Source organism: Mus pahari, chromosome 4 (assembly GCF_900095145.1).
Source record: "Mus pahari chromosome 4, PAHARI_EIJ_v1.1, whole genome shotgun sequence".
In the NCBI taxonomy this organism is placed as follows: domain Eukaryota; kingdom Metazoa; phylum Chordata; class Mammalia; order Rodentia; family Muridae; genus Mus; species Mus pahari.
In genome coordinates this window covers 43,587,369-43,614,120 of record NC_034593.1, presented here as the reverse complement: position 1 = coordinate 43,614,120, position 26,752 = coordinate 43,587,369, and the positions used below count along the sequence as shown (strand labels likewise).

The window sequence follows — 26,752 nt, the reverse complement described above, 5'->3', positions numbered from 1 at the left end:
AGTCAGACATGAACACTCCCAGGGAACTAAGAAAAAGAGACGTCACAAGTCCTCAAGAAACCAGTTGTATCCGTGAGCTCACACATACCTTTTGAGCTAGTTCCTTATTGTTTCACCTGTGAGCTGACGGTAAAGGCTTGAGCTCAGGATTTAGCCTACCGGCTTCTGATCTTAACACTTACTACCTGTATATGAACACGGACAGGTTAAAAAGAACCTGGGGTTTTACCTGCTCATATAAAATACACGCCTGATAATAGCAACCGTGTCATAGAAATGTGAGGATTAGCCAGCATTATCCATGGACGTCTTTGCGCAATGTCTGATGAAAGATAATAGTTTACATTTATGTAGTGCTGGCTGTGTCTATTCCTAACAGTGAGATCAATGATATAGAGTGGGCCCTCTGCCTTCTAAAAGGTTCGTACTGAAATCAGTGCATCCAGGAAATGGATGCTGAAAGATAAAGCAACCCAGCAGCAGCGGCTGCAGAGAGAAGTGGAGGCACCAGCTTTATCTCATCATGTACCATTCAAATATACCATCTGTATGTTTTATCAGTTTAGCACGAAGCACTCCAAAGACGGAAGTCAGAAAGAATATGAATCTGAGAGACTACCCAATAATCTGCAACATCTCTCCTCAAAATGAAAGACAGCGGTGAATGATTTCATGTGCAGAGGGAAATACTTGATAGCCCTTAGACCACAGCACCAGTCCCTTAAGATTCCCCTAAACATCTTTTTAAAATACGACTCCTTTCAAAAATGGGTTTCTTATTTCTAGAATTTATGGATATAGCTTTCCCTGCTACATTTTCGTTTCTATGAAGCTGCATCCTAAGTAAGTAAATAAAGCCCACCTATTCCTGAATTTTCATTTTGATAAAAGTTTAAAGTAAGCCATTTTTTTCTCATGTATGAAATTAATAGTTACTTAAAAGAAGACCCAGGCCGGAGTGCTCGTACAGATATCTTATTATTAAGGTATAGATAGTTGGTGTGTGTACTTAAGAATTTAGTCCCTGTTGAATATTGTTGGATAAGCTGCTTAGACACCCTTAAATTCCACTGCTAAGACACAGGATGGAGCCCCAGTTTTAGCCAGAGAATCTCTCCTGGCTACCCCACAGGCAGCTTCCTTACTTGCTAAGCTATAGGTACCTCTGGGTCAGTGAGGTGAACCTCCTGGAATACAGCGTATCTACTAATGAGTGAGAGAGATTAGATGCTCAGAAGAAAAAGGCAGAGTTTGGAGAAACCTCTAAGGAAAGCCAGTCTCACTAAGACTTCTTCCCTCAGCTAAGGGAAGGCAAGGTGGAAGGCTCAGTTCATGATGCTTGTTTGATTTTTGTCTTCCATTTGTATTTTAAACTTTAGGAAACACAGACAAATATTCCAGATTCTCATTGTTTTTCCTGTTTCAGTGGATAGCAAGCATTTGCTTTCCTTTGAAGACAACACTTTTTTCCTCCAATATGCACATGGTCAGGTGTTCCTCGAGTGAGAATACTTTTTCATGTGCGCTATGTCTGCTTCCCTTCTTTCCCTCTTTCTTCTTCTCCCTTCTCCTCCCAGGGCCTCTCTTCTACTTTGGACTATCTGAAATAGGGCAAACACAGTGTTTCTTTGTTGCTGATGACAACCAAGGTCAAGTTTTTGGTTTTTTTTCTGTTTTTCATGTTTATGTCAAAGTTGGACCTCTTTAAAAAAATTATCCTTCTCATGTGATGAGTCATTAATCACACAGTTACTTGCATAGAGAAATAGATACTCATTAGATAACTTGGGAGAAGTAGGGTTGTATTTGACTATTTTCTATATGCAACGCCTCTGTATATATTCCAGACAAAAACTTCTGATAATACCGTTGAGCACTGACAGTGGATCTAGTTATTCTTTCATGTGTTCAGTTTCAAATATAGCTGAATTATGCTCCCCTCATCTCAGACCTTTCTGACTATTATCATCATTATTGCTTTGACATACTTCATTACCTCCCCCTATTTTACTTCCAGTGGAGACTTTGATCCCCCCACACCTTTTTTCAATTTTGAAATTTTGAAATTTTCAAAGTTGAAATATTTTGATATTCTGTCATCTATAGGTTCTTGATTTTTAAAATTTATTTCTTTATTTTATGTATATGAGTGCTCTTTCTATATGTACACCTGCATGCCAGATCCCATTACAAATGGTTGTGAGTCACTATGTGGTTTCTGGGAATTGAACACAGGGGCTCTAGAAGAAAAGTCAGTGCTCTTAGCCACTGAACCATCTCTACAGCCCCTGATATTATTTTATAAATATTTCTCCTGACATCCTTCTTTCCTCTATTTCTGACTTTATCATCTCCCCCCGGCCCCATGCACCCATCAATGACTAGTTAACCTACTCTGGCTCAGTGGCGTATCATAAGTACCATGTCATGTGATGCATGATTGACTACAGTATTTTGATTTTAGATGGCAATCCAAAACCATTAAAAGTATGTATATTAATTAGGCATCATTCTGTTATAGATTGTTTTAATTTTCACATTAGTTATTGTCTCTTAATGACATCTCACCAATTCTTAATTATGGAATTGAATTAATAGATTCTATTATACAAGGGAAACACAGTGGCAACTCCCGATTCTACACAATTCTTATTTGAATAGTATGAATTCTGCTGGTGCTTCTTTTAATTCCATAAGAAATAATTTTATGTGTTTAAAAATCTTTTTAAGGGAGAATAATCTTTACTAAAGTAAAGCTTATTGGTGAAACCCATAAATGTCAGGAATGAAATAGCTGATGTTTTGGGCTATACTGTGCCCTTTGTTCTTGGCAAGAACATAAAGTTGAAATTCACTGTGTAGAAATAATCCTGAACACTCCATTGATTGAGAAGAAAATGAAAGCCTAGAATGCCGCCATTAAAACTGTGCCTTAACATTTTTGAGAACCCAGTTCATTCATTCATTCATTCATTCACTCATCCATTCAACAAAAATATGTTAGTTATCTACCTGGGCCAAGAACAGACTATTGGCAATGATTGCCAATGCTAGAAGGAATAGCCATTTTTCTGTCTTTGATGTGGACAGGGGTGGCTGCTTAGGAAACTGTCAACAGTATCTTAAGAGGAAAGCCTTCTGGCTTCAGACCCACTGTGCATCCTAAGCTGAAAAGTCCCGAGAGCTTTTGCTTCAGTAGAAACCAATACTTGCAGGGTAGATTAAAACTCACCCTCATTATCTAGTTGGAAATCAGGAATTCCAAGAATAGTTCTTAGTAGGTCTGGTCCTGATGGTGAAGAACAGGATCTCAGACATAGCACTTCTTACCCCTTCTTCAGCACCATCCTGACCACTGGATGACGTCAGGATGAAGATATTTGATTTTACTGTTATTGCACACCAAGGTATGTTCGTTGTTACCAATGTGTAAAGAATAAATGAGGTGCTCTGACTGTATAGGAGACTTAGCTAAGCGAGTGTCTCTCAAAGAGCCGTCTTAATTCAGGAGAGCCTGGATCTGGACAGAGCCTGGGATTCTGCACTTCTTAAGTTCTGGTAGTTCATGCCAGCACTGCAGGTTTATAGATTACATTTCGACTGACAAGGACCGAAGACATCGTTGTGCTCATGGGACTTTGCCTTTTGTAACTGTGTCTGTTTGTTTGCAGCTGTGGTGATGGTCCTAAATAGCACAAGTGTCAGCTGGAGTGCCCGGATCCAGATTTTCCTAACCTTTTGCAAGCTCACAGCAATTCTGATAATTATAGTCCCTGGAGTTATACAGCTAATTAAAGGTATGGACTGAAAAGGAAATGCGTTTTAAACTGCGTATCTGCTTCTGGTCTCTTCTAACACTGACTTTCGCTTGTCTAGCAGAATCCTTAATTAGTCTTTGCTTGTGGAACTTAAACTCTGTACTGTCATCTAATTGATTTGAAAGGCTACATCGAGGATGAGTTGGTATTTATAGTTGAATGGCAGCAAGAGAATTAAGACTAGATTGAACAACTAAAATAAGGTGTCTGCGAATTCCCTGGGTATGAATGGCTTGGAGTCAACCCTAAAGTAAAAAGCAAAAACAAACCAAAATGATTTTGCTATTTAGCTTTAAGTACAGATCAATAAAGTCTTTGTTTGCACTCCAGAACTTTTTAGTAGTAGAAACAATTATGAAAGATAAAAATATTTCTGGAAAATAATGGAAGATAACCGATAATTCTTGATATTTTTCATTTGCATTTCTTCACTCTGAGATTAGTATACACAGAAGAGTAGTGAAGGAGTCTTCCGACAATCAAGATCCTTATATGACAGTAAAATGTTGCAAAAACCCAGCTTTTATTGTTACACTATTTTCTATGTAAGACTTGCATTTCTGAAGAAATGGTATAGCTTTTGGATTTGTCATCGAGCTTCCTATTTAATAAAATGAGAATTTAAGTGATGATGTTATAGTATATGGTTGGCCCTAGTAGGTGGTGTGTGTGCTTGCATAGATTTAGTGGAAATGTTTGGAAGAGAAAGAGGACCCAACAGGTTACTGTATTTGTAGCAGGAAATAGAAATGATTGGAAAGAGGTGGGCATTTTTTTTTAAATTTTATTTATTTATTTATTTTGTTTGTTTGTTTTTAATTTTATTATTATTTTTTTTTATTTACATTTCAAATGCTATCCTGAAAGTTCCCTATACCTTCCCCCCGCCCCTGCTCCCCTACCCACCCACTCCCAGTACTTGGCCCTGGCATTCCCCTGTGCTGGGTCATATAAAGTTTGCAAGACCAAGGGGCCTCTCTTCCCAATGATGGCTGATTAAGCCATCTTCTGCTAAATATGCAGCTAGAGACACGAGCTCAGGGGGTACTGGTTAGATCATATTGTTGTTCCACCTACAGGGTTGCAGCCCCCTTCAGCTTGGGTACTTTCTCTAGCTCCTCTATTGGGGACCCTGTGTTCCATCCAGTAGCTGACTGTGAGCATCCAATTCTGTGTTTGCCAGGCACTGGCATAGCCTCACAAGAGGCCGCAATATCAGGGTCCCTTCAATAGAATCTTGCTGGCTTGTGCATTAGTATCTGGGTTTGGTGGCTGATGATGGGATAGATCCCTGGATGGGGTAGTCTCTGGATAGTCCATCCTTTCTGCTTGTGGACGTTGTACATCGTGGTGCGCACTAGGCTCCGCACCACGATGTACAACGTCCACAAGCAGTTTTGTCTTGTTGACAGTGTCTTTTGCCTTACAGAAGCTTTGCAATTTCATGAGGTCTCATTTGTCAATTTTTGATTTTACAGCACAAGCCATTGCTGTTCTGTTTAGAAATTTTTTTCCTTGTGCTCATATCTTCGAGGTTTTCCCCTACTTTCTCCTCTATCAATTTCAGTGTCTCTGTTTTTATGTGGAGGTCTTTGATCCACTTAGACTTGAGCTTTGTACAAGGAGATAAGAATGGATCGATTCTCATTCTTCTACATGATAACCACCAGTTGTGCCAGCACCATTTGTTGAAAATGCTGTCTTTTTTCCACTGGATGGTTTTAGCTCCCTTGTCAAAAATCAAGTGACCATAGGTGTGTGGATTCATTTCTGGATCTTCAATTCTATTCCATTGATCTACATGTCTGTCGCTGTACCAGTACCATGCAGTTTTTATCACAATTAATTGCTCTGTAGTACAGTTTAAGGTCAGGCATGGTGATTCCACCAGAGGTTCTTTTATTGTTGAGAATGGTTTTTGCTATCTTAGGTTTTTTATTATTCCAGATGAATTTGCAAATTGCCCTTTCTAACTCTGTGAAGAATTGGGTTGGAATTTTGATGGGGATTGCATTGAATCTATAGATTGCTTTTGTCAGGATGGCCATTTTGACTATGTTAATCCTGCCATTCCATCATATGGGCATGTTAAGTATGTCTCCTTTACATTGACATTGTCAGTTCGAAGCAAAGGAATTTATAGAGATATTCAGTGACCCTGCAGGAGGAGAGTTCCAACACAAAAGGTAGTGGCAACGTTCAGCAACGCCTAGTGGGTGATCTTAAAGTCCTGCTGGTAAAATGCTTCTGTCAAATCCAGCAACCTCAGCCCCCGAATTAACACAATGAAGAATTTCAACAACAGAGTCTGTGTGAGAGAAGATGTGGGTTTGCTGACCCAATTCACCACACTCTCTGTAGAGCTGGCCTGCTCCATTCCATCATGACCTGAGGCAAACCTGTCCATACTCTCTGTTCCTCCATCTGCTGAGTGGACTTTATAGTCATCTGTAGGGAGCCTTCTGTTTCTGGAAAGGAGAGGAAGGTGAGACACTAGCTCTTCTAGACATGGTTGTAATGTGGCTTTTCCTCCGTGTAATGCCAGATGTGATAGGTAGTTACACTCTGTAGTTGGTTCTGAACCCTCGTTTATGTGTGTGTGCAAAGTGGGGCATGGTTGGTAGTTGATATTGTATTACAGACTCCTGGAAAGCAGAGACTATGATGAAACTCCTGAACCTTTCCTGTCAGCTACAATAGCGTGATATTTCAATTATCACTTATAGTATCACTAATTCACAGGACCACTTTAATTCTTACTATTCTCATACAACAAAGAATTTCCCAGAGGCTATTCCTGCATTTGGAGCCTATTTTGGTACTTGGGAGAACACTTATTTCCTTTATTTCTGAGAAATTTTATGACATTGAGATTTTAGTTTATAACATGATCATTTAGTTTTTCCACATTTCTCTGACACTCCAGGAAGAATAAGTCGTCACTGATGTATATGGAGTGTTTATTTCTATGCTAATCAGATCTTAGTTGTAGCTGGACTTTGTGTGTTTCCATAAGATGCCTGAAACTTCCATTTGAATATGTCACTTTCATCTCCCAAGCCCTGTGCTATGTATCTTAAATAGTCCTCAAGTTCAGAAACAATGTTCCTCTTTTGTAACAATCTCAAAAGGGGTCATTTGAAGAACTATGGATCAGTCTACACACCTAGATATTTTCTATTATTAATTACTAAGGCTACACTCTAAAGGATATTCTCTTGTTAGGCTAAGGATACCACAGATTATACAAAATTTTCAATAGAGATTTCTTTCTTTTAAAAAATTTAATTGGTGTGCATGTGTGTGTGTTTGTGTGTCATATGCACACGAGTACAGGTGACTGCAAAAGCCAGAAGAGATCATCAGATGCCCTGAAGCTGGAATGACAGGTGGTTGTAAGCAACTTATGATGAATTCTGAGAACTGAACTCAGGATCTCTACAAGTGTGTTTTTAGCTGCGAAGCCATCTCCCCAGTTCCTACAGATGTTCCTTTTCTGAGTCTCAATATGTTTATTCTTCCTTCTATTAAGGCATATAGACATTTTAGCAAAATGGGCATTTTGGACTCTTCCTGTCAAGTTTTCATAAAACTATATTTAGAAGTTGGTTGCTTTGAGAAAAATAGCTCATATTGATTGACAGAGCCATGTCCTCATTGGTCCCCATCCTCACATTCTGTCATTAGGAATGATGGTCTCGTGCTGTGAGCAACAGCTGCTATTTGACTTACAAGACAGTGCTGTATATATATCATCTACCCCTGTCCTCATGACCACCTTTCATTACTTATTTAACGGCTAGCCAATTTTAAAACAAAATAATTTTTTATTTGATCCCTTGATCATTTCCTATAAACAAGATAGTTTTTATTTGTTCAATTGATCGTTTCCTATACTCTCATTTGCTGTTGGGATGGCAGGGGCGGGCATATTTTTATTTAAGTTTTAATTTGTATTGACTAACACAAATCTGATTTTATAAACCTCTTAAACTATCCCAAAGATTCAAAGCAAAAGATGCCCCACTGTTCACAAAATGGGAAGAAAAGTATGATGGATGAAGGTGTTCGGTGTGCATGTTGGTGCCAAAGTTAGTAGAACTTGGTTTGAAGTTTGGTCTAATCTCTTATTTATTTTCATAGAAAAAAATGGTAGCAGTGACCAAGATGGGGTCAATAAGTCATCTCTATAAAGAAACTTTTGTGGTAGAATGACTTGTCACAGTTAAACACTGTGCTGCTGGTTGACATTGGCCATAGACATCTGATGTGAGTCTGTATTTGTGTGCTCCAGGGCACCTTTATATGAACAAGTCTTGTGCTTCAGGAGTGGATTTTGTTCTGCAGCCTTTCCCTGCATTAGAAAGCCAGTGTGGAAGGCACTACAGGGATTAACAGCAGGATGCTAAGTGATGTGGGATGCTCAGTAATGTGGAGAGAGGTAGTGCAGGAGTTTCTGGATACCTCCCCACTCAAGGTAGGCTCTGATAGTTCTTTTCATCTCTCATCAGGTCATAAGTTATTATCTATGAATTCTATCAAACTCTTAATACTTTAGTTTCATGGTGAAAACGGAGGACACCCAAGCAAGAGAAATAGAATTGTTCATTATAAATGCCACTTTAATCCTTCTGGTCATCTACAAAAGAATTTTCAAATGGTCTATGTGACAATAAGTGTGTGTTTGGGAGTCCTGCCCTAGATTGAGTACAGTATCAATAGCTAGAGTTGACCATGAACAGAGTCAGAACAGGCTAGCTCAACTCTCAACCACGTATAGGGTTGGAATAAATAACCAATTCTTTGTCATGTTCTAAAAATCCTCCCATTCTAATTGCAGGGCAAACACATCACTTTAAAGATGCATTTTCAGGAAGAGATACAAGTCTAATGGGGTTGCCATTGGCTTTTTATTATGGGATGTATGCATATGCTGGCTGGTAAGTTGATATGTCCAGATATTTGAATTGAATATCTTCATTTGCCTTTTGTCTTATTCATCTTTTTTATCATAGAAGCGCCGTATCACACATTTCTTCCCTAACTAAATTTTCATTATGTCATGTACACAAAAATTATTTAGTCTAAGTTTCAAGTAACACAGAATTCTCAGAAATGAAGACCTATAAAGCCAAGAAAAATTATTTTTCCTGCCAAAGAACATAATGCAACAGAAATAGACTGGAGGAAACTCAGTGAGCTCTGCCTGCTCAGACTCTCCTTGGATTCTTTGTGTAACGTTTCTTCCTCCTGGGGATAGGATAGATCCTCTCTCACCTGAGAATCTCATGATGTATTTATTGTAAGACAAGGTACAGTAGAGAACTGTGCAGCTACCTTCCACAGGAAGGCAGAGAATGCGGGAGATAGATTTCTAGGTTGCTCTGTTGGCTTTGCAGGAGATCAGTTCTGCCTTCTACAAGCCACTGAGAGGCAGGCAGGTTCTCGTTTCTGCAACTTACCTTGGGAGAGAAGAAAGAGAAGCATGAAGGAGAGACACAAGGATAGCAGAAAGAAATTCTTTCAGTTTCCTTCAGGGTGGCAAAGCCTGAAGCTTATGGTGTCATTATCTGAGGCCCTCAAATAGTTAAGGATGCTATTAGATTTAGTCCACTGTCATAAAAATGAACAAACAAATGCTAGGGTTTAATGGCCATCATAAATTAGTGAGAAGGGTACCTGGGATTAGTCCTTGTCCTGTCAGACAGTTTTTGTGGTAGAATACTAAAGAGATTCATAAATAGAAGTTGATGATTGTTTTCTATTCTGTCACGAGGAAGAAACAATTCATATGTAGAAATGAGATGGTCTCAGGAGGTTAATATGGTCCATATGATAAAGCTAGGAAAGGAGAAATCACAATAATAAAAGTGGTCAAGTAGTATGCAACATAGTCTCACCCTTTATTTGTTTCATTAAGATGTTTTCAGCAGTTGAAAACAAAAAAATGGGTAGCAAATATAATTGGCACTATTAAAGAAATAACTCTTTGTCCCTTGTGCTTGACTGCCTGTGATCCTCCTGTCTTGATATAGTAGTATTTTGTTGAGGAACATGAGTCACAGTAATCAAATATCAGAGAGAAACTTCCTGTAACTACTTATGGACCTTGTAAGCTGTAGTTGAAACGACTATATCCAGAAAGCCTACTAGGTATAACGTCAGAATCATTGCAGAAAGATTAATTTTCATTGTTTTGGAGCAAATAACATGTAGTAGCTCTTTTTGCATCTTTCTAAAACCAGTAATTAAAGCTGTGATAACCCTCCGTGAGCCTGAAAAATGCCAGCAAGAAACATTGCTATCTCAAGAATTATGTAAATATTTACAACACGAATAAAATTTTCTCTCCTCCCCACTCATTATTTTCTATTACCATCCAGATATTACAAAATGCATTAAAAATAAGCAGTATGTACCCTATTAATCTCACAAATTGTGAAAATATGACATGAGAAGAAATTCCAGAGAGTCCAGCCACGTGGGCTTAGCCTAGCTTTGAAGCAAAAAGTATTTGAAGGCTGTTAGGTTATAACATAAGATCAGCATATAATATTTGTATACCCGCAGAAGACATTTTGCAGCCATTTGTATGCATGCTTTAGTTTTGAATCTCAGTGTTTTTGAAGTCTTTTCACTTTTGTCCAAAGCACAATGCGGTGCTAAGCAGAGAAAAGAACCGAGTGTGATCACAGTGTTAGAAGCAGAATCAACTCTTCTAGGTCTATTGAGCCTGGATCAGGGCTCTGTGCCCTGGGGCAGCAGCCAAGCCACTGTGAGGGTCCCTGGGAGCCCCAGAGCAAAGCAGGGGAGGGAACAAGCGCTTTCAGCTCCCTCCCGCTGGGTGCTGGGAGCCTGTTACAGTCTTTCAAGAATGTGGAGCATGGTGATCTTCACACGGCAGATTTGATTAATTCTGTTCAATGGAGTCTCTTTTGCCTGTGAGCACCCTGCATTTGTTCCCACGGAATCTTAAAACATTTCTACCCCCACTCCTCCACCACCCAGCACTGGATATTCAGGTCACCTGCTTCGTGTATAGCCAATTTTCTTCTGTGGCTTTTTTTTTTTTTTTTTGGATAAAGACTCTTTTCATCTTGACTTCTTATTAATATTGCATTTCATCCATGCCAAGTCCAAAGTGCAACCACTTCCAACGGTAATAGAAGTTTACAGGAAACTTTATTTATACTTTTGTCTACACAGTCCTTGTGTTTCAACCCCAGTCTGGAGAGCCAGGAACCATCAGTTTGTTTGTGTTCTTAAGGGTTCAGTCGCAGTGTTGGGAAGTGAATCTAGGATTTTAAATGAGGATGTTATCGGACCCAAATGGCTTAGCTAGAGGATGATAAGGAAGTATTTAGCTCTAATGGTTTGTTTGCTGGCTCAATGCTGCTGTGTGAAGAGGGGAGATGATCTGGTTATTAATCTATGGCCCTCAGTCTTAGAAGAAAAAAGAATAGAAGCAGAATTAGAAGGAAGAGCCTATAGGTTTGGCAATGCAAAGGTGCAGATATTCCCATGGAAATGGATCAAAGGGGAGTCTAAACTGAGTTTCATAGACAGAGGCATGATAAGAACAACCTTTGCTGCCTAAATTCTCCATCTTTTACCATATGATTGCAAAACTGGCTTGCAGACGTAAATCAGGATGTTAAGTGGTTACCAATCCTTTTATTGCTGCAGAACAATATTTGACTAAAAAAAAAAAATGTGTAGACATTGTAATGAGAGCAAAGCAAGGTAGTTATGGTGAGGAATTTCTAGCCAGACTGCTAACTGTTTAGACCGGCAGCATGCTAGCCAACTGTTGTCTTGGATACCATGCTGTAAGAGCAGTCACCTCCAGCTGCTAGGCAGAATAGGAAAAAGATACCACCAACCCTTGGGGATCCTGCATGGAGCAAAGTTTTGGCTCTGAGGAGCACAGAACCTATCCAGAATGATGAAAACCCCTCCACAGAAACATGATTAGGGGAAAAGAAGTCATTAACTCAGTCAGGTCACAGAGTCAGGCGAGCACAACTTTAATATTATTGCCAATGTCTGTATTCAGAGGAATCCATCTGCCAGTCAGCCTGTGGCCTTGGGGGAGTCAACCAATTTCAGTCCTATATCTGGGTCCAAAGCTAAGCATAGCGTGTTGAGATTTTTTCCCCCCTCTCTTTTCACTGTGTGATAGAAAATTGGTTTTCAGTGTCTTTTGTCGCCCTCTTTAATCGGATCCTCAATGGATTTAGTCTCCCTGAAGCATCAGCCAGGATTACTGTACGCCTTTGTGTCAAATCTCACCTAAAGAACCTGTTTCCTTTAAAAAGTCATGTACGAGGTTGGGAGTTACAGTGCAGTGCCAACCATCATATTCATGCAGAGTCATAGAGAATGGTGGACAATAGACCTCATGAGCAGTTACCAGGGACCTTGAGGACTAAGCCAGGGGAGAGAGAATACAGTGGGCCTACTTACTAGAGACTGGGCAGGCCCTAAGGTGTATTTCCTACAGCGTGTGAACTTTTGCACTGAAATGATCCATTTTCCTCCTCTTCTCCCCAAACTGTACCTAGCTGCTTTCCTTTCCTCTATTCTTTAGGGCCCTGGAAAAAATACTTGAAGTCATATTCTTTCTACAGACAGTTCTCTTCTTGCATTTGGGTTGTTGAGAAAGACCAGTTCCTCAACTATTAAGAAGCAACTGGCTATCTCTGACCTACAAAACCTATCTCTGGCATATTCCTTCATTCGTGTGGTTTATTCAGTTTGGGGTGTTACTCATATGTTTGTTTGTTTATTTTTATTTGGTTTGCATACGGCCTGTTGCCTCGGGCTTATAACAAACATGTCAAATCAGTCACAAACAGTGCATTCCACAGCACTGTCCCTGATATACTCAGAGCAGGAAGGAGTAGCCCACTTATAGTCCACCCTTATAATTCTGCCAGCCAGTCTTGCATTAAATACTGAAAAATGGAACATGTGCCCAGTAAGGGTCACACAGACGGGTTCATCTCCTCGAATAACAGCATTATATGCATTCTCCCAGAGTAACAACAACTGCTGTTTTTAAGTGTTTAACTTTCTAGTTGTTAAAACACATCATTAGTCATGTGCGTGTATGTGTTTACATTTTAATATCGTACTTGTTGCTATTGTATTTTTCTGTCTATATATTTCAAATATTAATTCATCATGTAGTCCTTAAAGTTGTAGCCATCTTGTTCTTGAGCATCAGCTGACTAGTGGATTCAGTAGGATTGTCATGATCATGGGACAAGGCAAGCTTTCCCCTTTCTCAAAGGTGAGATGCTTTAAGCATGTAGCCGATGAATGGCTCATGTTCTGGATCTTTGGTTTTAAAGAGTGGAGATTGACTTTCACGCTATACAGAAGGATATTCTAGCATCTAAGGAATAAGATAACAGTAGAATGTGTGACTTTCACTCGCAGATGTTCCCTGGGCTGATGGAATGAAGAGAGAGCAAGTTTGCTCTTGTTACATTCAGCTGTAGTCTTGAGTCTTAATTTCCTCATTGTATTCATCCAGTCCCCTATTCTTATTTGGGAATGGAATTTAATTCAACTGTACTTGAGGAGTAAACCTCACTTAGAAAGAACTTAGTAGGACTTAAAGGGCCAGCCACAGCCCATTTTAGTGGGAAAACAAAGTCAAGGATACAAGACACCAGCCACCCTGTATGGGCATAGTAGAAGCTCACTGTGAAGAAAAGCAATCAGAATTTCCCAGGCTCTGACACTGGGATAAGAATTTGAGATCCCATGGACCTTGAAAATGAAATATTTTGGCACAAAATGCCTTTTTTTTTTTTTTTGCATACAATTCCCAGAAACGTATTATGGACCTAGGAAATGTTTGGACTATCTTTTTCATTCTTGATAAACTAGTAAGTTACAGTGTGCCTTCAATGAGCTGTCTGAACATCCTTGAGACTTCCCCTCCTCCATAGGTTTGTGAGTCAGGCTGTGTAGGATAAATACTGGCAGAGACTCTACAGGAAAGAAGTATGAGTGGAAAGTTTAATCAAAATTATAAATTGACAAATTATATGTACTCCTGACGTAAAAAAATTAAGTTATGGTTTATAAATAGAACTTGAAATGATTAAATCGAAGTAATTAAACATTTTCATAGCCATATAACTGTCATATAGTTTTTAATTTTCTGTGGTAGAACATTTTAAATTTACTCTTTTAGAAAACTTGAAACATAAAATAAACTCTCACTTGTACAACTTTTGAACCCTGCTCACGTGCTGTGTTCTGTGTAAAAGGGAGTAACAGTTTCCTACAAGGCTGCTACCTTCTAGGTGGTTCCTCTTGTTCCTAACTCTCAGTTGAGATATGCAGGAAGCACAGGCCACGGGATGTTTACTTTCTCTTCTACACTTTCTTTTACACTCCTAAGGCAGAATAGGATATCATCTCTCCTTTCCCTGAGCACAGAGCCATGGGATGCACTTCTGTGCTTTGGGCCCACGTCAACCCAGAAGGGCCTCATTAACTCCTTACTAGGGCAGATGCGATGCATTCTTGAAGGTTTGGCTTGGGAGAAAATTCACCTGGAAATGCTTCCTGACCTTGGTTCCAGGATGGCCCTAGACTTCTAGCTCTTGCGCCCTTTCCTGACATTGTATCACACGGCTCGGAGACATCCTGTAAACGGTGAGCTTGCCCTACAGGTTAATGGGTGTTCCACTCTTACAGTCTTCATGTTTCACCCTCTTCAGTGACTCCATTATAACTCAGTAGAAAGCACTCTGTGGGAGATCTCGCCGGTCGCCTATTTTCATCTTCCTGCATACATGCCAATGTGATTGTCATGATGCTCAATTTGATTGAAAAACTTTAACATGTGAAACTTTGGATTGTGATGATGAAGCATACTAATAGTTATTTGTTAATTTGTAACACAGGTTTTACCTCAACTTCATTACTGAGGAAGTAGACAACCCTGAAAAGTAAGTAACCTCATTCACTGTGAGATTTTTGTTAGGCATAAAATTTAAATTTTCTAATTAAGCAATAGACTTAAAGGAGAAATTCAGTGTCGGCCAGTTAACTTTACTGCTGTTGCTATCATTATTCTGTTAGATAAATTGACTTAAGTTTCATAATAAATTACCCCTCACAAATATAAATATATTACCTAGTAATATTAATATGTGTTGAATATTATATATATATATATATATATATATATATATATATATATATATATTCGCCTTACAGTCTGAGTGTAGGAAAGAATAGAGATATCTTCTGTGTGACCTACACAAACATATCCGTATAACACAATGTGAACTCTTATCAAGTTTAGTCGGATCAGAAAACGTTGGTTATTTCTGGCAATATATGCACTTTAAAAAAACAACTGTGTAATTAGAGATAATTACATAACCAATGGAAACTTAGGAAGTAACTGAAAGATGTTGTAGGAGCTTGAATATTTTGGGAGTTGGGTGATTTTTCTTAACCTCTTCTTCCTTAAAATATTTGATAGACGATTTGATGTTAATTAAACAATGCATTGAATGGACTGCAAAATAATTTATGATGTGTATATAACCATTTGACTTTGTATGTTGAAAATCTATGCATTAAAGAAGGAAAGTAGAAGAAATATAAAATATCATGTTTGTTTATGGGCTATCTTCTACCCATTGTGCTAGGAGCCTCTTTCACGGTGAATGAGGCTTATCTTCAAGCATTTCATTGTGTTCTCTATGAATGAAATGTGTCCAGACACTGTATAATAGTGTGACTGACACCAAAGCAGCAGCGTGTTTAGCTAGCTAAGAGAAAGTGAGTTCTTTTTTTTTTTTGATTTTTTTATTAGATATTTTCTTTATTTACATTTCAAATGTAATCCCCTTTCCTAGTTTCCCCTCTGAAAAATCCTCTATCCCCTCCCCTCCGCTAGCTCCCAACCCACTCACTCCCATTCCTGGCCCTGGCATTCACCTATTCTGGGGCAGAGAACCTTCACGGGACCTAGGGCCTCTCCTCCCATTGATGACCAACTAGATCATCCTCTGCTACATATGCAGCTAGAGCCACAAGTCCCACCATGTGTTTTCTTTGATTGGTGATTTAGTCCCAAGGAGCTCTGGGGGTACTGATTAGTTCATATTGTTGTTCCTCCTATGGGGCTTAAACCCCATCAGCTCCTTGGGTACTTTCTCTAGCTCCTTCATTGGGGACCCTGTGCTCTGTCCAATGGATGATTGTGAGCATCCACTTCTGTATTTGCCAGGCACTGGCAGAGCCTCTCAGGAGACAGCTATGTCAGGCTCCTGTCAGCAAACTCTTGTTGGCATCTGCAATAGTGTCTGGGTTTGGTGGTTGTTTATGGGATGGATCTCCAAGTGGGGCAGTCTCTGGATGGTCGTTCTTTCAGTCTTTGCTCTGAACTTTGTCACTGTACTCCTTCCATGGGTATTTTGTTCCCCCTTCTATGAAGGATTCTGAGTTTCTGGGCTAATATCCACTAATCAGTGAGTGCATATCATATGTGTTCTTTTGTGATTGGGTTACCTCACTTAGGATGATATTCTCCAGATCCATCCATTTGTCTAAAATTTTTATGAATTAATTGTTTTTAATAGCTGTGTAATACTCCATTGTGTAAATGTACCATATTTTCTGTATCCATTCCTCTGTTGAGGGACATCTGGGTTGTTTCCAGCTTCTGGCTATTATAAATAAGGCTGCTATGAACATAGTGGAGCATGTGTCCTTATTACATGTTGGAGCATCTTCTGGGTATATGCCTAAGAGTGGTATTGCTGGATCTTCTGGTAGAACTATGTCCAATTTTCTGAGTAGCTGCCAAACTGATTTCCAGAGTGGTTATACCTGCTTGCAGTCCCATTCTGGGATATGTTGCTCATCGAGGGTATCAAGTGACTATGTGTCAGCAGGTAAGGGAAAGAAACAAACAGAGAAAAAGAAAGAGGGAAAGAGAAAGATAGAAGGAGAGAGGAGAAGAGGAGAGAAAAAGAGAAAGACAGGGAGAGAAGAAAGGATGGATGGAGAGAAAGAGATACAGAGAGAGAGAGAGAGAGAGAGAGAGAGAGAGAGAGAGAGAGAGAGAGAGAGAGAATGAATATGAATATCTCTGGCCAGTGGGAAAAGCAGCATAGAGCTGAGAAAGTGCACCCCTGTGGAACAGGTTGGAGTCAGAGGGTTTGCCTAAGGGTTGCCAGTTCAGTGAACTATCAAATTATGGCACCAAGTGTACTAGGAGATAGCTGGCTGGTTACATTTGACAAAACATCAAAGTTTAGAACATACAAGCCAACAATGGTTGTTAACATGATGCCTCGTAGAATCTGATTCAACTGCTATGTAAATCAATATGTAATTTCAACACGAAGTAGGCCTGTTTATTAAGAAATATAACCAATTTATAAGAATATTTTCCTATTTGTAACTGAAATTAGAAGTAGAGAAAATATTTACCAAAAACCTATTCTTACATTTTTTGTAAACAATAAGCAGGATACCAAGTGACTCTAATACATTGATTATAGAGATAAATAGCTATTGTAGACTCATTAGCATATAGACTCATTAGCATGACACAGAAAGAACAGTTCATACTAGATTTTACGTAGTTATTGAATTCCCATTACATCAAACAAATAACTAGGAATTAGTATGGAATTTAAAGGTAAAATATTTTAAAGAGACTGCTAAAATCTAATGTAGGAGAATATTCATTATAAAAATAGCAAATTATGGGTTAGAGACATATTCTAGGTCACAATATTAGTGCTACAAAAGTAATTCATGTTTTAGGTTGAGTTACTTAACAATTTAGACTTAACAATTTGTCAGGTACATGTTGCTAGTGTATGTGTGTGTGTATGTATTTGTGTGTGTGTGTGTGTGCACATACACATACATGAGTGTCTGTAGAGGCCAAAAGTGTTAGATCCCCCTTGATCTACAGTTATAGGCAGCTGTGAATCTACTGTCATGGGTTCTGGGAATGCAAACTGGGTCCTTTGTTAGAGGTATTGTTATTATAATTTTACTATTTAAAACAACTTTTAACCTTAAATATATTTTGACCATATTTTCCCCTCCTCCAAACCCTTCCATATTCTCTCCCCTTCCCTACTTACCCAACTTTAAGGTTTTTTATTTTATAAAAAACAAAACCCAGTGCTACAAAACTCCTCCAAACCAACAAAACTACAATCATAGAACTGTAACCAAATAAAGTGCTCGCGCGCACACACAAAACAAACAGAACAAAACAAAACAAAAACGAAACAAAACCCCCACAAAACACAAACCAAACCAAACCAAACCAACAACAACAAATCAAACAGTGGCATCCAATTATATGTTGATCAACTACTCCAGGAAGTGAAGCCTGTTCTGGAATGAATGATACAACCAGCAGCGTCATTGTATTTGAGAAAATTGATTTTTCCCTCTCTCAGCAGGTATAAGTGAAAGTTCACATGTTAATCTTTACCCTAGTGGGGAGGTGTTCATTCATTCATTCATTCATTCATTCACTCATTCATTCATTCTTTCATCCATCCATTCATTATTTTAAAATATAGAAAGATAAAACAAAGTCTATCACATGGAAGTAGAACAAGGCAAACCAACAAACAGGAAAATAGTCCAAGGGCGAGCACAAGGCAGAGACCCACTCGTTCACATACTCAGGAATCCCATCCAAACTCAAAAGCAGAAGTCATAACATATATGCAGAGAACCTAGCGCATGCTGCTTCCATCTCTGAGTTTCTATGAGCTTTGCTGATGTTCATTTAGAGATCCTTGTTTTCTTGGTGTCCTGCATCCCTTTTGGCTGTTATGCTAATTCCCTGGGCTCCAACAGAAGAGATTTGATGGAGACATCCCCTGTAGGAATGAGTGTTCCAAGGTCTCTCATTCCATGCATTATGGGTCTCTATATGTGTTCCTGTCTGCTGCAGGAGGAGCCTTCTGGTCTCTGAGGACAGCAGACTATCATTAGAAGTAATCTTATCACTACATTTCCCTGTTTGTAGACTAGTCTTATTTGGTTTTTCCCTTCATTACCTGGGCCATGTAGTCTCAGGCTCTTGGTCACCCAAGCAATCAAGGTTTCATCTCTCTGGTGGCGTGGGCCTTAAGTCAAATCAGTCGCTACTTAGATACTCCCCAAAGCTCTGTGCCTGCCTTGCCCTGGCATATCATGCGAGTAGTACACCAATGTAGTGGGTTTGTGGCTGGCTCGACATTTTCATTTCTCTTTTGAGAGTGTGCAGAGTAGCTAAGGAAGGTGGAATGTAGAGGTAAAGGCTCCATGTAGGCACTGCCTTAACACCTCCATGTTCAAGGAACATGTAGTTGTTGTCTTCAGCAACAGGCCTTCTCATCAATGTGGAGAGCAACCAATTACCTTGGCAACAGACTGCTTTATTTGGGGATTCCCATGGTACCTCTTTGGTCAATGATTCAATTAGATGTAACCCAACATGCTCTTAAATGCTATGCAGTCTCTCTAGTTCCTTAATATAGCATCTTTTAAAGGTCTTAGTATATAGAATTTCTCAGTACACGTTAAGAGTCTCCAGAATTTTGAGGTCAATATAATGAGACAGGTTGAAGAACAAAAGTGTTGATCCCTTTTTCCTCCTTCACCCAGGAGAGCTAGTTAAGTCAGCTCTCATTTAGAGAACTCTGAAAATCTTAGCCAATACATTCATTTTCTCAAAATTAAAACATGATAAATCCACAGAATTTCTTAAGTACACAATGAAGGTTAATGTCAGGTTCTGTAATTAGCAACTGAAGTAACTCAAGAGTTTTGATCATTTTCATTAGTGTTAGGATTTAAAGTGACATCTTGTGACCATTTTAACAATTAGAGTAGGCCTTTTCAAACTGAGATTTTTATTTTTAGAACACAAGAATGATTTGGGAAATATTTAGAGATAAGTATCAAGAACAGATGGCACAATTCTATGGATCTGGTCCAAATGCGTACTCTGGATTATTTTATAGGTGGACACAGATTCCAAAATGCCTTTCATTGCAAGGGAGAGTAATTACGGTCGCATCTCCTTTATGACACACCGAGATAAATGTGTTTTCTAATCAGTCACCGGTGCATGTGTCCAGGTGTGCGAGACATGCAACGTGCTGGCAGCTGGGGCAATGCATCATCAGCCAAGGAAGAGGATTGCCCTTCCCTTCTGCTGCCTCCCCCACGCAAGTAATCAGATCTCCCCCCCAAACTAATAGAGAGAAGGTGATAATTAATTTAAGTCAGTGGAGATAGCGATGTGGTTTTAAGGAGATAGGATGCAGTGCGAAGTTACACGTTCTCAGCTGCCTACTCCGATCATGTTATCGCAGTTTGAGACATCTCTCAGATTACCTAACAGGACCCTATGAACTCATTTCTGAGCCATCACAGGCATGACTCAGAAAACAGTTCTTAAGGTGTGTTAAGAAGGAAGAGAATAGCTTGACAATAATCTCTATGTTTACATTTACATTATGTTTACAGTTGAGAGAGTTTCCTTGTGGCTTTTCTTTTTTTTCTTCTTCTTTTCTTTTTAACAGTGGTTTGTCCTTATAAGTATTAGTGCAGATGAATATGTTCATGTGTATGTATGTACATGCCCGTAGAGGCCAGAGCTCCCTGTTGGAAGTCTTCCTCAGTCCCTCTCAATCTTATTTTCTGAGCCGGTGAGACTGTCTCACTGATTGGCTAGGCTGGCCGGCCTGTGCGCTCCAGGGATCCGTTGGTATCTACCTTGCCAGTGCTGGAATTGTAGGCGCATGCTTCCACACCTGGAGTTTTCATAGATGCTGGGAATCTGAAGTCAGGGGCTCAGGCTTGTGTGGTGGGCACTTCACCCAGTCGTCTTCCAAAAATGCATTAAATTTTGTAACAACACAAGAAATAACAATTTTGTTATATTGTCTTTAATAATTATCCTCAACTGACATATATATATATGAATAAAATAGTGTTTTTTAGAGATATTAATATATAATGTTTGAACCACAAAGGGCATAGAATTCCAAGGGATATACTTTGGAAATATAATCTCCCCACATGACATATGGAGTAATACTGACAGATGACATATTCAGGTTTTTAAAAAATGTGTCTTAGGAAATATAATGAGTTTTTCCTTATGACATTATTTTGGTAGGGGAATATATCACACAATCTATCATTGTTCAAAAAGTTACACAGTACAAAGAACATATCATTTAGACGTATACTGTTTGAAATCCTGTTCACCGATTGATAAATCATGTCTTGTGTTGATGAAAGCTAAGAAATGAATTGCTTTGGTTTGACCTTGGGGTCTGAGATTACTCAGTCTGTCTATTAGGCTTGTTCTGGTGTTCTTCTCACATCATTTGTTCCTTCTGTTGGAAACGACAGACATAGAGGGAGTCAGTAAAGCTTGGTACCATCCATCATTTCTGAAGAACAGACCCTCATTGTGCTCTGAACGATCAACTTAAATAGAAGGTTTAAATAATCAGAGTGTCACGTTTAATTAATATCTCTCCTGCTTCCAATTTATATTAATTGGTGCCTCAAAGTCATTGCTCCTTGTACTAATGATAACTTAGAAGAGGAACTTGGTTTGGGAAAAAAAATATACTGAGATCAGATTGGTGAGACAGAGTGAACCTTTGATTGGCCCACAGTGGTCCCACAAAACAACCTTGCTCTTTATATTGCATTCAATGTTGCACTCTTAAATTTTTACCATAGGCATTTGATTTCTTTCTGACTGCTTTGTTTGTCATTATGTTGTTTTGTATGGCCTATAAGTACCAGGATGAATAAAACCATTAGTCATATTAGAAATAGCAAAACAAAGCAAGCCAGCCAGCCAGCCAGCAAGCAAACCAACCAAAAACAACATAAAAAAAGAATTGACTTAACATTTTGCAGTGAAGTTTCATGAGAGAGACTGAAGCAGAGTTGTGGAATTCTTTTTATCTTTCATTTTGTCATTATTATGATTCAACCTTATATGATCAAAATCTTTGTCTTTATGTGCTCAATTAGAAGATAACAACTCCTTAGAAGATAACAGTGTGTGTGTGTGTGTGTGTGTGTGTGTGTGTGTGTATTGTGGCTAAGTTTGTGAAACTGTTTATTACAAAATAATGTGATTTTACAATCATAGAACAGAAATAAATTTTTATTACATATACTCATGTTTGATTTTTTGGTAATATAAACTGATTGTTTTCATAGAAAAATAACCCATTTTAAATAAATGTATAGAAAACTTATTAAGCCAATTTGACTTACAAACATATTTACCAAGTAAATCCCTTCAAAAATAAATTTTTGAATAGAAGATTTTAAGGATTCAACCCCATGGTGAAGAAAATTGCTTCTGAGCCTTTGTATGCTTAAATGGATGATAATTATCCCAATATTATAGTTCTCATAAGTAAGAAATATATGAAAGATTTAAATTGTAATGCGCTTGACAAATAATCCAAAGTGCAAAACTGAATTTACATCTCAGGGTAAAACTCCTTTTTTTTTTTTTTTTTTTTTTTTTTTGGTAAAACACCATTGGATTTATCTTAACTCAGGACATTGCCGTTCTTCAATTTTGAAACAATTAACACCCAAATTAAAATGTTTCCATGGTGTGCTTCCCTGGAAATACACAGTTTAGTAATTTCAATTCCACTGTGATTCACCATCGAAATTTGATGAGATTGTTGGCAGACAGAGGTCGGCATCTGAGCACGTGGCAAGATGACATGATTGTCCCTTTACTACGCAAGGTCAACAGGTTGCTCTTCCTTCTTCCTTGCTGTGTTTCGTGTGAAAGTTCCTCCCTAGTGGGACATGGGGTTGGTATACTTTGGAATCAAAATTCTTGCATTTCTCAGTTTCATGTATGCATAAAAAATATATTTGGCTCCAAGACTCTGTTCTTGTAAGGCTGAAGTATCAAATAAGTGATGCAGAAATTATAGGATTATACTATAATATTTTATCATGGGGCAATCATAGAAGACAGCTACTAATCCTTCAAGTGCTTTGTGGAGGGCACAGCACTTTTTCTTTCTTTTTTATTCCAACCACATCAAAAGGCAGAGTTTTGAAGGGGAATGCTTTTGAATCTCCTTATTTCCTTTCAGTTCAGTCATTTCTAAGTTCTATTTTTAATCTCATTGAAGTTTATATTTGGCATCTAGAATAGAGGAAAAAAAAGTCATGTTTGGAATCAATAACAGCGGCTAATTTATTTATCTTCACCCAATTTCTGCTTCTTTTAGCACAAAATAAGAGACCACAAACAGTAACGTGGATGGGGTGATGGGAGACAGAGTTACAATTAGAGGGAAACTGGAGAGTTTCTGACCATGACTCGTCTCTACCAGACCTTTAAACAGCAACAAGTAACAAGGGGCAAAACGGCAACTAATATGTCCTTGAATCAGACTATCCTAATAATACTTATTATTATTAGATTCAGGCTTTCCAGTGATGATGCTCTGATAGCACAGAACTCATAATGAACCCCAGGTTGGCTGTGAACTTACCAGGGATCCATCCATTTCCAGACTGCTGGGATGAAAGGCCAATGCCACCATGTCTGTGCCTTTTAAGGCATTGTGCTAGTTATTATGTATATTGACTAGCTACTTTGTAATTCACAGCCATTTCTAGTTGGGATAAATTATTGCTTGAATGGTATAAGCAGGGTTTTTTTGCTGTCTTGATCACAATATAGATTATCCAAGTGAGGGATGAAAGAGCTCCCACACTTTGGGTTCAGTGTCAGAATCAGAGTCTCTGAAATCTAGAAGCTTAGACCATAGTAGTATTCAAGCATCTAGTTGTCTATGTGAATATTCTCTCTGTATTCTGAAGTATCAAGTCAGCAATTAGCTTGTCTCCCAATTTTGAGATCACATGTTCATAGCTCCCCTCATCCATATTCTCATTCATGCAGATAATCTACCTTCTCTTTGGTATGTCTGTGTTTGAAAGTCAGGCAATTATGCCCAAAATGTGACTCAGAAGAAAAATTCACAGTCTGGGTTATAATGGATGAATCATATCCTAGAACCATGTAGTCTATTGTGTGGGCTGGTCCTGCTTAGGCACTCACACTGACCCATTTCTAGTCTTTCCATGGGACTCTTTATGTGTAGATGCAAGATATGTTATTATGTCTGTAGCTCACGACATAAGAAGGCCCTTATTTTCACATACATTGTGCCTTAAAATTGTTTTGATAATTTTTTCCAGTTATCCAAACCCTGGAAATAGTGACTGGTAGGGTTTGTACAGGCACAAGACAGATCTACTCCCAGAGTGTATCTGAAAGGAACCAAAGGAAGTTAAGACTTTCCAGTGAGGGAGAGGCATTCCTTCATTACAAGAACTATGCTTGCTTTCAGAGTCATTGCCAATAGTGCTGCTGCAGAAAATCAAAATTCAAACTCTGCCTGTCTGTAAGCAGCTGTTTGACCTCAGACAGACCTACACTGGTTGGTGAGCCTGTGTTTACCACTCTAGTAAGGGCGATAATAATCCTCACATTAAGGTCCCTCAAGGTTCCGAGGCTGAATGTGTGAAATTCAAACATGTTAATGAGCTCAACAAGTAATTTACAAACACCAGCTGCAACCCACACCTATATTCTTTGAAGATTAGAATATTTTATGAGCATAAGCTCTGAAAATATTAAAGGATTAACATGATTGTTTCATGAACAGGGGGTGCCTTTTCCGCACATGTGAACTAATAATCAGCTTGGAACACTGCTGCTCCATCAGCAAATCTCTCTCTCATTAGAAGATAGAAGGCTGAGGGGAGCGGGAGAATTGTGCTGATGCCCAAGTCCCTCAGGTGATGCCTGGCTCATGTGTGCATCTGAGTCAGAGGAATTTCTTGACAGACTTTTTTTTTCTTCTTTTGTGATAAAGATTAGCATGCCCTCACCCGGATAGCCATTGTCATACAGTTGATTGATGGTACTGGTAGAATAGGTGGACTGTTTGTATTTGACCTGTTTTTAGGTTGACTATCTTATCAGAAAATGATTTTATGAAATCCTTGAAACCAAGTTTTGGTTTGAATGGCATCTACCATGTATTTTAGACATTTTACCCTTTACTTTTTCCAGTAAAGAAGCTAGTTAGTACAGTTTACAAGAATGTAAGCTAAAGTATTATTAATTTTTACATAATTTAAAGATATAAAATCTTGTTTTGTATATGTATATAATAAATAAATATATTAGATAGAAATATATATTTGTTTGTACACTTACACACATATATATACACACATATATACACATATTCTGTTTTTCTCACACACATATACGTACATATATATGCACAGCTTTAAAAAATATTTCTTTAGTAACTATACAAACAGCCTTTTAATCTGGCTCACAGATGGGTTACAGGGCTTAGTAACTCAGGTGATTTATTTCATAGCATGATATGTTTCTCATGCAGAGAAGAAAGCTGATGCTCAAGGGAGTAGAATGTCTTCATTCTTATGGCTGTGCAGTTGGCCAGTGAGACGATGAGGACAACAATCCATGATTTTCTAGTTCCAGAGCTCAGAGTCTTTCTAACAAGCCAGTTAATCTTGTGGGAGGAAAGGCAGAAGTGAGCCCTTGATCACAAAAGGCATCAGTGTGAACTAAGGAAGTAACTATAGAACTTTACTGTAGAAGAAGAGGAAGTAGAAAGCAGAACAAGAGAGATGGAGGCGTCTGACGCAGGGCCTGCGCATTCACAAAGCTGTAGAAGAATGATTGCTTTCAGGGACTAACGCGTAATGCATCCTGTGTAGGACAGTACAGATGTTGGCCTGTGGTCAGCCTAAGCTTCCACTCCCTGGAAGGCTTTGGGACCTTTTCTAGCAGTCATTGAGACTGGCAGGCAGGTGCCAAGGAAAGTCTTTGGAGAATGGAAATCAGTGCTTGAAAAATATTAACTTGATTTCAAGTCCAGTGGGTTTTCTTCTTGTGAATTTAAATGGAGTCGTAGTGATGGGGGCTTCTTTAAACTTCTTTTGCATGTTTGGTCATAATAAAACAGCATCTTTGAGAAGTTTATTGACATTCGTACGTGTTCCACTCCTAGGGAGACACAGTGACATGGCATGTAGCAGAAGAAACATAATCACCTATCCCTGGCCTAAGATAGAGATCCACCTACTTAGAGAATAAGATGAACCAACGCTTTGTCCCTGCACTCCCTTCATAAATACAGGGCTGCAGGTGTTTCTTTATTAGTGAAAAATGATCCATTTATCGATTGTCTCTGCTACTGGAAGAGCAAATGAAATGAGAGGAGATGGTTCGTTTATAAGGAATATTTATAACTCAAAATTATCCAAACCAGAGAATTTGGTTAGTCATGTAAATTTCCAAAATATAAATGTAAAAGATTCTTGTTCAGTATCTTGTTTGATGTCAGCCTTGAGATTTTAGCATTGAAACTGTGGGACATGCTAGCAACTAACCTTGCTTTGAGTTCTAGAAAATTCAAGTTCTGCTTTTGGATGGGGAAATGTGGAGAACTCAGTAGTTATGCATATGACTTATGTTCTTGGAAGCAGAAAGGAAAGTCGTCCCAATCTGGTGAGATGGATGAATCTTAAGGCTGGAAAGATGGCTCAGTGGTTAAGACTGCTCGCTGCTATTTCAATATTCAAGTTCAGTTCCCAGTAACCATGTTGGATGGATTACAGGCATGTATACCACCAGCTCCAAGGGATCCTATGCCTTCTAGCTTTCACAGACACCTGCATACAGATGAACATACCCACATTATAAAGACATAACCACAAACATATAAACAGACATGGACACACACACACACACACACGAGTGGGTAGGTGCTAGAAGAAGAGGAGGAAGAGGAGGAGGAGGA

At 38.8% G+C, this 26,752-nt stretch overlaps 1 protein-coding gene across 1 annotated transcript in view; it reads left to right on the top strand.

The window, feature by feature from the left end:
* Slc7a11 (solute carrier family 7 member 11) overlaps positions 1-26,752 on the top strand; it is a 71,619-nt gene that overhangs the window by 12,186 nt on the left and 32,681 nt on the right. Inside the window, exons 4-6 of the mRNA XM_021196489.2 lie at positions 3,672-3,797; positions 8,659-8,758; positions 14,747-14,791. Of these exons, the coding sequence (XP_021052148.1) occupies positions 3,672-3,797; positions 8,659-8,758; positions 14,747-14,791 (271 nt within the window). The remainder of the gene's footprint in view (positions 1-3,671; positions 3,798-8,658; positions 8,759-14,746; positions 14,792-26,752) is intronic.